The 14,389-nt window shown below is 45.7% G+C and overlaps 1 protein-coding gene across 3 annotated transcripts in view; it reads right to left on the bottom strand.

Annotated features, from left to right (window-relative positions):
- Nucleotides 1–11,798, bottom strand: part of LOC144509422 (CTP synthase 1) — a 73,292-nt gene extending 61,494 nt beyond the window's left edge. For 2 of the 3 annotated variants that reach the window (XM_078238286.1, XM_078238288.1), the window contains exons 1-3: nt 11,595–11,749; nt 5,575–5,754; nt 384–554 (exon numbers count right to left, since the gene is read on the bottom strand). In XM_078238286.1, the coding sequence (XP_078094412.1) occupies nt 384–554; nt 5,575–5,754; nt 11,595–11,676 (433 nt within the window). In that variant the 5' untranslated portion in view covers nt 11,677–11,749. Of the gene's footprint in view, nt 1–383; nt 555–5,574; nt 5,755–11,594 lie in introns of all 3 variants that reach the window. The other variant, XM_078238287.1, reaches the window with a different exon arrangement.
- Nucleotides 11,799–14,389: the final 2,591 nt, after the last annotated feature.

Here is a 14,389-nt window from a genome sequence, read left to right as displayed (position 1 = left end):
CTGAATGTTGGACCAACAACTAACTACTTGTAGTTTATGCTTTTAATGTAAAAATATCTCAAGGTACTCTACACAGAGAGAGGCATGGAGGGAAAGATTAGGATGGAGAGAGTTGTGTTTAATTTTAAAAAGGTAGAAGGAGAAATAGCTGAATTTGTTGAAAGAGCTTCAGGGGACAGGGTTGTGGGAAGCTGTAGCCAGAGTCACTGACTGGCAAACATAGGAAAACTTTACACAGATTGAGCAAGGCAAGGCTGTGGGGGTAGAGATTTGAAAACAAGGCCCAAGGCATTGAACACGCGTGAGGAGAGAAAACCAACAGAAATTAATGAATTAGACAAATTAACTGAGAAAGACCCTTCACATACCGGAACGTTACTTACCCTGTACAGTTTTGCCCAGATAATCTCCTTTTCTTTCTTTATTAATCACCGACTGGTAGATCTTCCCCGTGGTAATGTTGTTGTCCCTTGTTAAACGGATGTCTAGAAATCGCTCATAGTTTCCCAGATCCAAGTCTACCTCACCACCATCATCCAACACAAAAACCTCACCTACACAAACAAAGGAACATTACTGCACATCCTTCATTCCGATTTTCGCAACTCAGCTGTAGATACCATCTATAACGCTACTCCCATGAACTAAACAATGCTTCGATAGAGAACTTTCTGCAAAATAACCTTTGCGTGAGAAAGGAAAATCACATTGCATTGCCTTTTCAAAAGTTGCCAATTTCCGACTTTCTCTCTTTGTGCATTCAGCTGATCGTGAACCGTAAGGCAGGTAAAACAACGTTTCATCAATTATACAGCCCAGCACATTGCCCAGTTATCCAAGTCAATGGGTAGATGTGATATGCTTTGTAACAATGCAACTTGGACCTTATTCTGGGACAGTGTCATCTCCAGTTGCTCTCAGAGGGTGATGAACCTATGGAATTCTCTACCACACAAGGCTGTGGAGGCCAAAATCACTGAATATATTTAAGAAGGAAATAGATCGATTTCTAGACAATAAAGATGTCAAGGAGCGTGGGGAGAGCATGGGAGTTTGCCGCTGAGATAGAGGATCAATCATGATCATCTTGAAAGGCGGAGCAGGCTCAAAGGGCAGAATGAGCTACTCCTGTCCCTACGTTCAATGTTTCTAATGCTTTTCAGATCAGAGAAGTTCTCCTGATTATCTGATCCTTGACTCATTGTTGTCTGTGGGACTTTGCTTTGTGTGAACTGGCTGACCTGTTTCCCTATATCACTATGGCAACTTTACGCAAGGCTTCTTCCAAAACTTTTGGTGGCTATAGTTAAAGTCATTACATTATCCACATCAGCATGCAAGTACATGTCATTAATTACTCATGTTTGTTTTAGATCCTTACATTTCATTCTTGCAACAAGTATTGTAAGAAATGTTTTAAATCTTCAACGCTAGCAGTTTATAAAGGCAGCACACCAATCCGCACAGTGGTTAGCACTGTGGCCTCACAGCGCCAGGGACCCGGTTTCAATTCCCGACTTGGGTCACTCTCTGTGCGGAGTCTGCACGTTCTCTCCGTGTCTGCATGGGTTTCCTCCGGATGCTCCGGTTTCCTCCCACAGTCCGGAAGATGTGCTGGTTAGGTGGATTGGCCAAACTAAATTCTCCCTCAGTACCCAAGCAGGTGCCGGAGTGCGGCGACTTGGGGATTTTCACAGCAACTTCATTGCAGTGTTAATGTAAGCCTACTTGCGACTAATAAATAAACTTTAAACCTTTAAAACCAATCTCTTGGAGGGACAGCAGTGCAATGAAAGGCGCAACCAGTGTAACATTGTTTAATGTTAATTCCACAAGAATTAAGGGCTATAAAATAATGAGGGGCATAGATCAGCTAGATAGTCAATATATTTTCCCAAAGATAGGGGAGTCTAAAATTAGGGGGCACAAGAGGGGGCAATTTTTTCACGGAGGGTGGTGAGTGTCTGGAACAAGCTGCCAGAGGCAAGAACAAAGAACAATACAGCACAGGAACAGGCCCTTCAGCCCTCCAAGCCCGCGCCGCTCCCTGGTCCAAACTAGACCATTCTTTTCATAGAAATCATAGAAATCATAGAAACCCTACAGTGCAGAAGGAGGCCATTCGGCCCATCGAGTCTGCACCGACCACAATCCCACCCAGGCCCTACCCCCACATATTTTACCCGCTAATCCCTCTAACCTACACATCCCAGGACTCTAAGGGGCAATTTTTTAACCTGGCCAATCAACCTAACCCGCACATCTTTGGACTGTGGGAGGAAACCGGAGCACCCGGAGGAAACCCACGCAGACACGAGGAGAACGTGCAGACTCCACACAGACAGTGACCCGAGCCGGGAATCGAACCCGGGACCCTGGAGCTGTGAAGCAGCAGTGCTAACCACTGTGCTACCATGCCGCCATTTTGTATCCCTCCATTCCCACTCCGTTCATGTGGCTATCGAGATAAGTCTTAAACGTTCCCAGTGTGTCCACCTCCACCACCTTGCCCGGCAGCACATTCCAGGCCCCCACCCCCTCTGTGTAAAATATGTCCTTCTGATATCTGTGTTAAACCTCCCCCCCTTCACCTTGAACCTACGACCCCTTGTGAACGTCACCACCGACCTGGGGGAAAGCTTCCCACCGTTCACCCTATCTATGCCTTTCATAATTTTATACACCTCTATTAAGTCTCCCCTCATCCTCCGTCTTTCCAGGGAGAACAACCCCAGTTTACCCAATCTCTCCTCATAACTAAGCCCCTCCATACCAGACAACATCCTGGTAAACCTCCTCTGTACTCTCTCCAAAGCCTCCACGTCCTTCTGGTAGTGTGGCGACCAGAACTGGACGCAGTATTCCAAATGTGGCCGAACCAACGTTCTAGACATCTGCAACATCAGACCCCAACTTTTATACTCTATGCCCCGTCCTATAAAGGCAAGCATGCCATATGCCTTCTTCACCACCTTCTCCACCTGTGACGTCACCTTCAAGGATCTGTGGACTTGCACACCCAGGTCCCTCTGCGTATCTACACCCTTTATGGTTCTGCCATTTATCATATAGCTCCTCCCTACATTGTTTCTACCAAAATGCATCACTTTGCATTTATCAGGATTGAACTCCATCTGCCATTTCTTTGCCCAAATTTCCAGCCTATCTATATCCTTCTGCAGCTTCTGACAATGCTCCTCACTATCTGCAAGTCCTGCCAATTTTGTGTCGTCCGTAAACTTACTGATCACCCCAGTTACACCTTCTTCCAGATCGTTTATATAAATCACAAACAGCAGAGGTCCCAATACAGAGCCCTGCGGAACACCACTAGTCACAGGCAGTAGTAGAGGCGGGTACAATTTTGTCTTTTAAAAAGCGTTTAGACAGTCACATGGGTAAGATGGGTATAGAGGGATATGGGCCAAATGCGGGCAATTGGGACTAGCTTAGGGGTTAAAAAAAAAGGGGCGGCATGGACAAGTTGGGCTGAAGGGCCTGTTTCCATGCTGTAAACCTCTATGACTCTACGGTTAAAATCAATGCCACAGTTCCTGCCTCCAGGCTCTCAAAACTTGCGCAGGTTTGTGTTCAATTTGAATGCATTTTCACTGCAGATAGAGCCAAATTATCCAGACATTTCAGGGATTCAGTGCCTCTGCATTGCAATCGAGAAAGTACCGTGTACATCCTGCTATACAAACAGATCAGAATTGTACGACTGATCAGATCTTTTGCTTTAGGTCAGAATGCATCCCTATACAAAAACATTCTTTCACCAGTTTGACTTCTCAATTCAGAGATGTTATTATCTTAATTCCACAAGTTACTCGACAATGCGTCGAGCCATTAAAACAAAGTTAGAATGGAAGTAGCCCAACCTTCGACCCATGTCATATGGTGATAACCTCCATTCGAACAGAAGGTTCACTGCCCCCTATGAAATATTTGATACTGAAAAGTCTCAATCATTCACCGTATCCCTTTGCTGGAGAACAAATCAGAATGAGCTGCTCCCGTGAATATCAAGCTGGGAAAACAGGCTTGCATTTAAAGAGCAACTTTAGGACATCCCAAAGCACTTTATAATCAATGAAGTACTTTTGAAGTGTCATCTCTGTTGTAATGGAGCCCAATGAATGCAATTAGTTATAATTCTGTCTGACTGATTGAATAACTTTTGACAGTTTTATAATTGAGATATTTACCACACTGTAGCACAGGGGCACAGTGGTTAGCACCGCTGCCTCACAATGCCAGGGACCCAGGTTCAATTCCAGCCTCGGGTCACTGTCTGTGCGGAGTCTGCACATTCTCCCCATGTCTGCATGGGTTTCCTCCGGATGCTCCGGTTTCCTCCCACAGTCCAAAGGTGTGCAAAATTGACCCTTAGTGTCAGGAGGAATAGCAATGTAAATATGTGGGGTTACGGGAATAGAGCCTGGGTGGGATTGTGGCCGGTGCAGACTCGATGGGCCGAATGGCTTTCTTCTGCACTGTAGGGATTCTATGGTACAATTAAAAGTCGTCATACAGAATAAATGTGTTCAAATCCTTCCACCCATTAGAGTAGTACCACAATGCAGAAAATTCAGGGAGTTCAAAGCATAGTCTCAGAATAAAGGGGCACCAATTTAAGACTCAGATGAGGGGGAATTTCTTCTCTCAGATGGTGGTGAGTCTTTGGAACTCCTTACCACAGAGAGCTGTGGGGGCAGAGTCCTTGTGTATATTTAAGGCTGAGATAGAGATTTTTGATCAGTAAAGGAAAGGGTAGGAACATGGACGTGAGGAATGTTGGATCAGCCATGATCCTATTGAATGGTGAAGCAGGCTCGAGAGGCCCAACAGCCAATTCCTATTTCTTATGGTCTTACGAAGTAAGAAAGTAGATGAAATAGAAAGGGTCGGGAGCTTCAAGTTTTTAGGTGTCCAGATCACCAACAACCTGTCTGGTCCCCCCAAACTGACACTATAGTTAAGAAAGCCCACCAACGCCTCTACTTTCTCAGAAGACTAAGGAAATTTGGCATGTCAGCCACGACTCTCACCAACTTTTACAGATGCACCATAGAAAGCCTTCTTTCTGGTTGTATCACAGCTTGGTATGGCTCCTGCTCTGCCCAAGACCGCAAGGAACTACAAAAGGTCGTGAATGTAGCCCCAATCCATCTCTCAAACCAACCTCCCATCCATTGACTCTGTCTACACTTTCCTCTGCGTCGGCAAAGCAGCCAGCATAATTAAGGACCCCACGCACCCCAGACATTCTCTCTTCCACCTTCTTCCGTAGGGAAAAAGATACAAAAGTCTGAGGTCACGTACCAACCGACTCAAGAACAGCTTCTTCCCTGCTGCTGTCAGACTTACAAATGGACTTGTCTTGCATTAAGTTGATCTTTCTCTACACCCTAGCTATGACTGTAACACTACATTCTGCACTCTCTCGTTTCCTTCTCTATGAATGGTATGCTTTGTATAGCGCGCAAGAAACAATACTTTTCACTGTATGCTAATACATGTGACAATAATAAATCAAATCAAATCAAAGGACAGTGGTGCAAATTTTTTTACCGTGTTCGTATGGTGAGAATGTCCCAGCATCAATATTAATGTACGGGTCGATTTTGATTGAGGTCACATGCAGCCCGCAAGACTTCAGAATGGTTCCAATGCTGCTGGCAATAATGCCTTTTCCAATCCCCGAGATCACACCACCAGTCACCAAAATGTACTTCATTTGTCTTTTGGTCTCTAGTGAGCACAAAAAAATAGGAGCAGGATGAACTGTCAGCTCTTAACAACATTTAACACGTGACAATATCAGCAACACATTCCGATTCGGAATCTTTCACACCTTATATTTATAGAGAAAACAACAACTGTCGCAATGCAATTTTGGAGTTGCATTTCCAAATACAGCAACCCCGGCTGTGATCTTCATTCTCCTGTGCATTCCACTGCGCCATTCACAAAACCTTTGGATTTTCACAAACTTGCAGATGATTTAAGTGCTCAAGAAAGTGAAAACATTCTCAATTTTCTCTGTCCAGTTTTATTCCAATAAGAGTATTTTAATTTTCAGCACAATCGAAGCTGGCACCTTAGTGCAGTACTGAAGGAATGCTGCACTGTCTGAAATGCTGTTTTGTTCTCTCAATGGGAGCAAAAAGAAATAGGAGGTCATCTGGCCTTTGGAACCTCTAGAATTTGGGAAGGTGGTGGCACTGGGCTAGGTAATCCAGAGACCCAGCATAACGCTCTAGGGACCTGGGTTCAAATCCCACCACGGCAGATAATGAAATTTGAATTCAATTTAAAAATCTGGAATTGTAAAGTCTGATTTGTTGATTGTTGTAAAAGCCCATCTTGTTCACTAATGTCCTTTACCAAAGCGAGTCCGGTCTACATGTGACTCTAGAACCACAGCAGTGTGGTTGACTCTTGAATGGCCTAGCCACTCAGTTCTAGGGCAATCAGTGATGGGCAATAAATGCTGGACCAGCCAGCAATGCCCACATCCATAGAAATCATAGAAACCCTACAGTACAGAAAGAGGCCATTCGGCCCATCGAGTCTGCACCGACCACAATCCCACCCAGGCCCTATCCCCATATCCCTACATATTTTACCCGCTAATCCCTCTAATCTACGCATCCCAGGACACTAAGGGGCAATTTTACCATGGCCAGTCAACCTAACCCGCACATCTTTGGACTGTGGGAGGAAACCGGAGCACCCACAGGAAACCCACGCAGACATGAGGAGAATGTGCAAACTCCACACAGACAGTGACCCAAGCCGGGAATCGAACCCAGGTCCCTGGAGCTGTGAAGCAGCAGTGCTAACCACTGTGCTACCGTGCCACCCCGATTCCCATGAATTAATTTTGTAACAAACCTGTCCTTCCCTTCAACAATATCCGACCTCACCTCCACTTTCCCACCCTGTCTCCCTATCCCTTCACTTCACCTTGTCTCCACTCTCAGATACAGGTACAAGATCCCACAGCACTTTTCAAATAAAATCAGAGAAGTTCCCTTGGCCAACATTAATCCTCAGCAAACAACACTGAAGCAGATGAGCTGGTCATTCACTGGTTATTGTTTGTGGGACTTTACTGTGTGCAGCGTGACTGCCTCATTTCCTTACATCAAGGCAGCAACTTCATTTCTCAACTCTGTCCCCAAATGTAAAGGGCTTTAGGATGCCCTCACGAAAGTTACTACATTCATGCAAATTCTTCTGTTCCCCCTGAATTTAATGGGAGGCAAGTCGATAGCTCGGGGAGCTACCCCGATCAATCCAGAAATAGAAACAACAAACTATTTTCCCTTCCCCTACAAATGAGTGAAGTGACCAGGAGCTTGGCGAGCCTGGAGTTCCTTGTAGCTTTCTCCATTGCATTGCCTCGGCCAGTCAGAATCTACTCGCCAACCAACCAATCAGCATCCCTTCCTCCTGTAGCATAAACTGTTGCGACCCTTTGAAATTTGGCATTCTTGTGTCTGTCCTAACAAGTGTGAGATGAAAAGCTCCCATGTGTGTCTCCTTTCAGTGAAAATAGATACCACCCTGATTAGTACATGTTAATCATACAAGGAAATTGCTTCCTTAAAAATAGTTAAATGGACAGTGCTCCTAAATTATTTCAAACAGTGTAAAATTCTGCATTAAGACAAAGTATTTTCAATTTCCTCTCCTCAACCCTTGAAGAAATTGACTCCAGTCAGAGACACGACCTGTGACAACAGCTTGCATTTGCCTGGTGCCTTTAGTGTCGTAAAACAAAGTTTGACATCAAACCACATAAGGAGACATTAGGATCGACAACCAAAGACTTGATCAAAGAGATACATTTTGAGTGATGTGGACAGTGTGGAGGTTTTGGGAAAGAATTCAGAGCTAAAGTCATGGCCGCCAATGGTTGAGCGATTAAAACATAAGGTGGTCAAGAGGCCAGAAGTGGAGTGCAGAGATCTTGGAGGGTTATAGGGCGAGAAGAGATTACAAAGATAGACCATGGACAGATCTGAAAACAAGGGTGAGAATTTCAAAATAATTGGTGCAATAAACAAGAGGGGAGTCTATAGCTATCTTGTTCACACTCTCTATCCAGCAAGGATTTAACCTGGGAATAGAAACATTGATCAATTCTCCCTTTTCCAATGGGGGCAGTGACCAGGAATGAACCAAATGGGTCAGCACCGACCTGGAACGAAACCTGTTAACGAGGGGAGGTGATGGCCCAGTGGTATTATTGCTAGACTATTAATCCAGAAACTCAGCTAATGTTCCGGGGATCCAGGTTCGAATCCCGTCACAGCAGTTGGTGGAATTTGAATTTAATAAAAAATATCTGGAATTAAGAATGTACCGATGATCGTGAAAACTTTGTCAGAAAAACCCATCTGGTTCACGAATGTCCTTCAGGGAAGAAAATCTACTGTCCGTACCCAGTCTGGCCTACATGTGACTCCAGAGCCACAGCAATGTGGTTGACTCTCAACTGTTCTCTGAACAAGGACAACAATGGATGGGCAATAAATGCTGGCCAGCCAGCAACGCCCATGCCCCATGAATGAATAAAAATAACTCCGGTAAGGCAAACGTTTGAGCCATTAAGATGGCACAGTGGCACTGGGGTTAGCACTGCTGCCTCAGCTCCAGAGAGACAGTTCAATTCTAACCCTTGGTGACTTGTCTGTGTGGAGTTTGCACGTTCTCCCCATGTCTGCGTGGGTTTCCTCCGGGTGCTCCGGTTTCTCCCACAGTCCAAAGATGTGCAGGTTAGGTGGATTAGTGAACTAAATGTGTGGGGTTACAGAGCTCGGGCAGGGGAAAGGACCTGCGTAATCGCTTCTCGGACTTTTGGCTAAGATCAAGTGTAGTATCGACATGCTATGCTTGGTTGAAGTCATTAGGTTACATTTTAGCTTCTATTGGAGCAATTTTTAAAAGCGGCATCTCAGCCTTTTGGCTCAGATGCAAATGAGATCAAGCCTTGGAGGAGGAGCTATGCCTACTGCAATCAGCTTGGATCATGTAGATCAAGCCCAGGACAGGAAGTGAGAGCCCTGTCTTGTTGGCTTGGATCGGGAATGTCGCAACTTGTTGAGACTCTAAATTGGACTTGATTTGATTGAATTGGAATAAAAACAAAAATAAAAAGAGGCTCTGTTAGAGAGTTGATGCAGACTCAATGGGCCAAATGGCCTTGTGTGCACTGTAGGAATTCTATGAAACATCTATGATGGCTAAGTTCTTTCTTTTTGCTGCTTTATTGATCCCAAAAAAAAACATTTACACCGGACTCATTCAAACTGCAAAGCAAACTTGAGCAAAACTGCAATCTGAAGGGGGGATATAAAGAATAAACTCGGAATAAGGGGAAATTTAAAAGTTCACTGAATGAAGGTAGACACATGTTCCCTGATTTACGACACACAAATATTGATTATGTTCATTTGTTTGCATCAAAATCCATTAGATGAGCCCAGCAGACTGTTTATGATCATCGCTTAAAACTGACTGGTTGTTTGACAGGAACAGGTTCCAATTAGAATAGTTGCAATTGATACAAAATAGAAAAAGAGGGATTCCCTTGCAATCACCCAGGAATCCCACAAATTCACCCTGAAATCACTCAGGTATCACACAAATTCACCCTGAAATCACCTGGGAATCCCTAAATTCACCCTGAAATCAAAGATCATAGAATCCCTACAGTTTCGAAGGAGGCTATTCAGTCCATCGAGCCTGCACCAACGACAACCCCATCGAGATGCTATTCCCATACACCTTCAAATTTACCCTGGTAGTCCTCCTGACACTAAGGGGCAATTTAGCATGGACAATGAACCTAATCCACACATCTTTAGACTGTGGGAGGAAACTGGAGCACCCGGAGGAAACCCACGCAGACACGGGGAGAATGTGCAAACTCCACACAGAGTCACCCAAGCCAGGAATCGAACCCAGGTCCCTGGCAGTCTGAGGCAGCAGTGCAAACCACTGTGCCACCACCACTGAATCCCCAATTTCACCCTGAAATCACAGGAGAATCATAGAATTTCTACAGTGCAGAAGGAGGCTGTTCGGCCCATCGAGTCTGCACCAACAGTAATCCCACCCAGGCTCTATCCCCGTAACCCCACGTATTTACCCTGCATTCCCTGACACTAAGGGGCAATTTAGCATGGCCAATCCACCTAACCCGCACATCTTTGGACTGTGGGAGGAAAGCGGAGCACCCGGAGAAAACCTACGCAGACAAGGGGAGAGCGTGCAAACTCCACACAGACAGTGACCCAAGGCTGGACTTGAACCCAGGTCCCTGGCGCTGTGAGGCAGCAGTGCTAACCACCGAGCCACCAAATCATCTCGGAATCCCCAAACTCACTCTGAAATCACCCAGGAACTACACAAATTCACCCTGAATCCACAAGAGAATCCCACAAATTCACCCAGGTACCCTCCAAGTTCACCCAGAAGTCCACCAAATTCACCTCGTAATAATCAGTGAATCCCCTAAAATTCATCCTGATATAATTGGGGAATTCTCCCTCATTCATCTTGAAATCACCCAGGAATCCCACAAGTTCACCCAGGCACCCTCCAAGTTCGCCACCAAATTCACCCTGAAATCACCCAGGAGTCCACCAAATTCACCTGGTAACAATCAGTCAATCCCTCAAATTCATCCCGATATAATTGGGGAATTCTCCCCCATTCATCCTGAAATTACCCAGGAATCTCCCAAATTCACCCCGATATAATCGGGGAATTCTCCCCCATTCTTCCTGAAATCACCCAGGAATCTCCCAAATTCACCCCGATATAATCGGGGAATTCTCCCCCATTCACCCTGAAATCTCCCAAATTCATCCTGATATAATCGGGGAATTCTCCCCCATTCATCCTGAAATCACCCAGGAATCTCCCAAATTCACCTGATATAATCGGGGAATTCTCCCCCATTCACCCTGAAATCTCCCAAATTCATCCTGATATAATCGGGGAATTCTCCCCCATTCATCCTAAAATCACCCAGGAATCCCACAACTTCACCCAGGCACCCACCAAATTCACCTGGTAACAGTCAGTGAAACCCCCCAAATTCACCCCGATATAATGGAGGGGGTTCTCCCCCATTCACCCTGAAATAACCCAGGAATAGCCCAGATTCGGCCAGGAATCTCTCCCCCCCGCCCAAACCACCCGAGAAGCCCTTAAAAGTTCCCCAGAAAGACCCGGAGTCCCTTCAAACTGAGCTCCAGCCCGGCACTCGCTACATTTCCCTGGGCCCCGATTGGCACAGATTGCCCGCGCTGCCACTCGCTACACTGATCAGTTACAGTAACAAGCAGACCCTGCCGCGGCTTCCTGTCCCCCCGCTGGCACAGTGCCTGCACACTAACCCCTCTCTCTCTGTGTGTGTGAGCTCCCTGCGGGAGAAGCTGCCTTTGCAAATGCTCCTCTGCAGCCCCGCCGCATTTCCCTTTCTTTTAGCCGGGGATGGGGGGGGGGGTGAAGGGCAGCTATACCCCCTTCCCTCCCTCCCAGTGCGAAACACACTCCCAGCAGCAACTCACCGCTCTGCGCCGGGAAGAAGCGGCTGGGTTGTTGGGATTTCAGGAGGCAATTGCGGAAAATTCTCCCCAAAGCCGGCAGCATCCGCGGGCCAACACGCTACATACACATGTGTCTGTGTGTGTCTCTGTGTCGGGCCTGACGTCAACACAGCGCCGGTTAGAAAGGACGGAAGGTGTCTCTTAGTGGCTGTCTATTTGTGTGCTGTATTCCTCTTCCTGTGTGTGTCCTACCCCCCACCCCACAAAACCAGCAACATTTCCATCCTCCTTCCCACACAGTTACACAATGCTTAAAGCTAACACTGGAGATATTTCCCAAACATTTGCAAGAGTTTTCCAAAATTTGCAAAGAAGTGGTGTTTGGCGGGGGGGGGGGGGGGGTAGGATTCTATGCCACTTTTTGTCAGCCCCATATCTGGTTGGGGGTGACCAACCTGGCATAAAAGGTTGGAGAATTTTAACTTTGTTACTTCAAGTGTCAAACGTGATCCCTTGTCAGTAAGGTTTGAGACAGGTGCTCATATCTAGCCCAATATAAATAGTCTTTGTTTTATTCTGGGCATCACTGGCAAGGGGAGCATTTATTGCCCATACATAATTACACTTGAGAAAGTGATGGTGAGCCATCTTATTGAACCACTACCACACTGAGTGGTTTACCCGCTGTTGCCATGGTATATTCTGTACAGCTCAGACACCGTGAAACACGGTGTGTACATTACAAGGAAGTCTTTATTAACAATAATGAACTATGTGCATAATTTACAATAAGTATACAAAGGAGTCTACACTACATTCTTACCCATTGCCATTCACCTCTAGACTGGCCCCAGTTCCAAGTCATGTGCCTTCTGATATCATCATGTGGGTGGTGCTGTACTCAGTCTCATGATAACCCTTTAGATACCAAATCTTTCCACTAGGTTATCCATGTGGTACAGCCACAGTGCTTTTACGAAAGGAGTTCCAGGATTTTGACCCAGTGACAGTCCAAAGATGTGTAGGTTAGGTGAATTAACCATGGTAAATGCACAGGGTTACAGGAATAGAACGAGGGTGGGGGGAGAGGGGGGGGGGTGAGCCCAGGTAAGATGCTCTTTCAGAGAGTCAGTGCAGACTTGATGGGCTGAATGGCATCCTTCTGCACTGCAGGGATTCGATGGTTCGATGGACAATGAAGGAACCGCAATATAGTTCCAAGTCAGTATGATGAGTGACCTTAGTTTCAGGAGCAGTGGGTACCTAAGGAAGGCAATTAAAGTCATAGAGATATACAGCACGGAAACAGGCCCTTCAGCCCAACTCATCCATGCCGACCAGGTTTCCTAAACTGAACTAGTCCCATTTGCCTGCATTTGGCCCATATCCCTCGAAACCTTTCCCATCCATGTACCTGTCCAAATGTCTTTTAAATGTTGGAATTGTGCCCGCCTCTACCACCTCATCTGGCAGCTTATTCCATATACGGACCACCCTCTATGTGAAAAATTTACCCTCAGATCTCTTTTAAATCTTTCCCCTCTCACCTTAAATCTCTGCCCACTAGTTTTGGACTCCCCTACCCTGGGGAAAAGATCTTGATTATTCACATTATCTATGCCCCTTGTGATTTTATAAACCTCTATAAGGTCACCCCTCATCCTCCTAGGCTCCAGGGAATAAAGTCCCAGCCTATCCAGCCTCTCCTTATAAGTTAAAGTTCCAGTCCGGATACAATCCTTGTAAATCTTTTTTGCATCCTTTCCTGTTTAATAACATCCTTCCTATAACAGGGTGACCAGAATAGTACGCAGTATTCTAAATGTGGCCTTACCAATGTCTTGTACAGTTATGACATAACGCCCCAACTCCTGTACTCAATGTTCTGACTAATGAAAGCAAGTGTGCCAAATGCCTTCTTCACCACCCTGTCTATCTGTGACGTCACTTTCAAGGGATCATGTACCTGCACCCCGAGGTCTGTCTGTTCGATAACACTCCCCAGGGCCCTACCATTAACTGTGTAAGTCCTGCCTTGGTTTGTCTTACTAAAATGCAACACCTCACATTTATCTGACTTAAACTCCATCTGCCATACTGCGGCCCACTGGCCCAGTTGTTCAAGATCCTGTTGTAGTCTTAGATAACTTTCTTCACTATCCACTGTCCATTGATGACTTTTGAATGGACGTACCTCGCATTAAGTTGACCTTTCTCAAAACCCTAGCTATGACTGTAACACTACATTCTGCATTCTCTCCTTTCCTTCTCTATGAACGGTATGCTTTGTCCGTGTAGCGTGCAAGAAACAATACTTTTCACTGCATACTAATACATGTGACATTAATAAATCAAATCAAATCAAATCACTGCACCACCAATATTGGTGTCATCCACAGACTTACAAACCATGCCTCTCATATTCTCTCCAAATCGTTTATATAAATGACAAACATCAGTGGACCCAGCACCGATTCCTGCGGCGCGCTGCTGGTCACAGGCCTCCAGTCTGGAAAAACCACCCTCTACCACCACCCTCTGTCCACCAGCAAAATAATTTTGTATCCAATTGGCTAGTTCTCCCAGGATCCCATGTGATCTAACCTTACTGACCAGTCAACCATGCTGTACCTTGTTGAAGGCCTTGCTAAAGTCGATGTAAACAACGTCTACTGCACTGCCCTCATCTATTTTCTTGGTCACCCCTTCAAAAAACTCTATCAAATTTGTAAGACAAGATTTCCCAAGCGCAAAGCCATGCTGCCTATCCCTAATCGGTCCCTGCCTTTCCAAATGCATATAACAACTTACCCACC

This window comes from Mustelus asterias, chromosome 21, assembly GCF_964213995.1.
Source record: "Mustelus asterias chromosome 21, sMusAst1.hap1.1, whole genome shotgun sequence".
NCBI classification, from domain to species: domain Eukaryota; kingdom Metazoa; phylum Chordata; class Chondrichthyes; order Carcharhiniformes; family Triakidae; genus Mustelus; species Mustelus asterias.
Note: the sequence above shows the minus strand (reverse complement) of the source record. Positions and strands in the feature narration are given on the sequence as shown.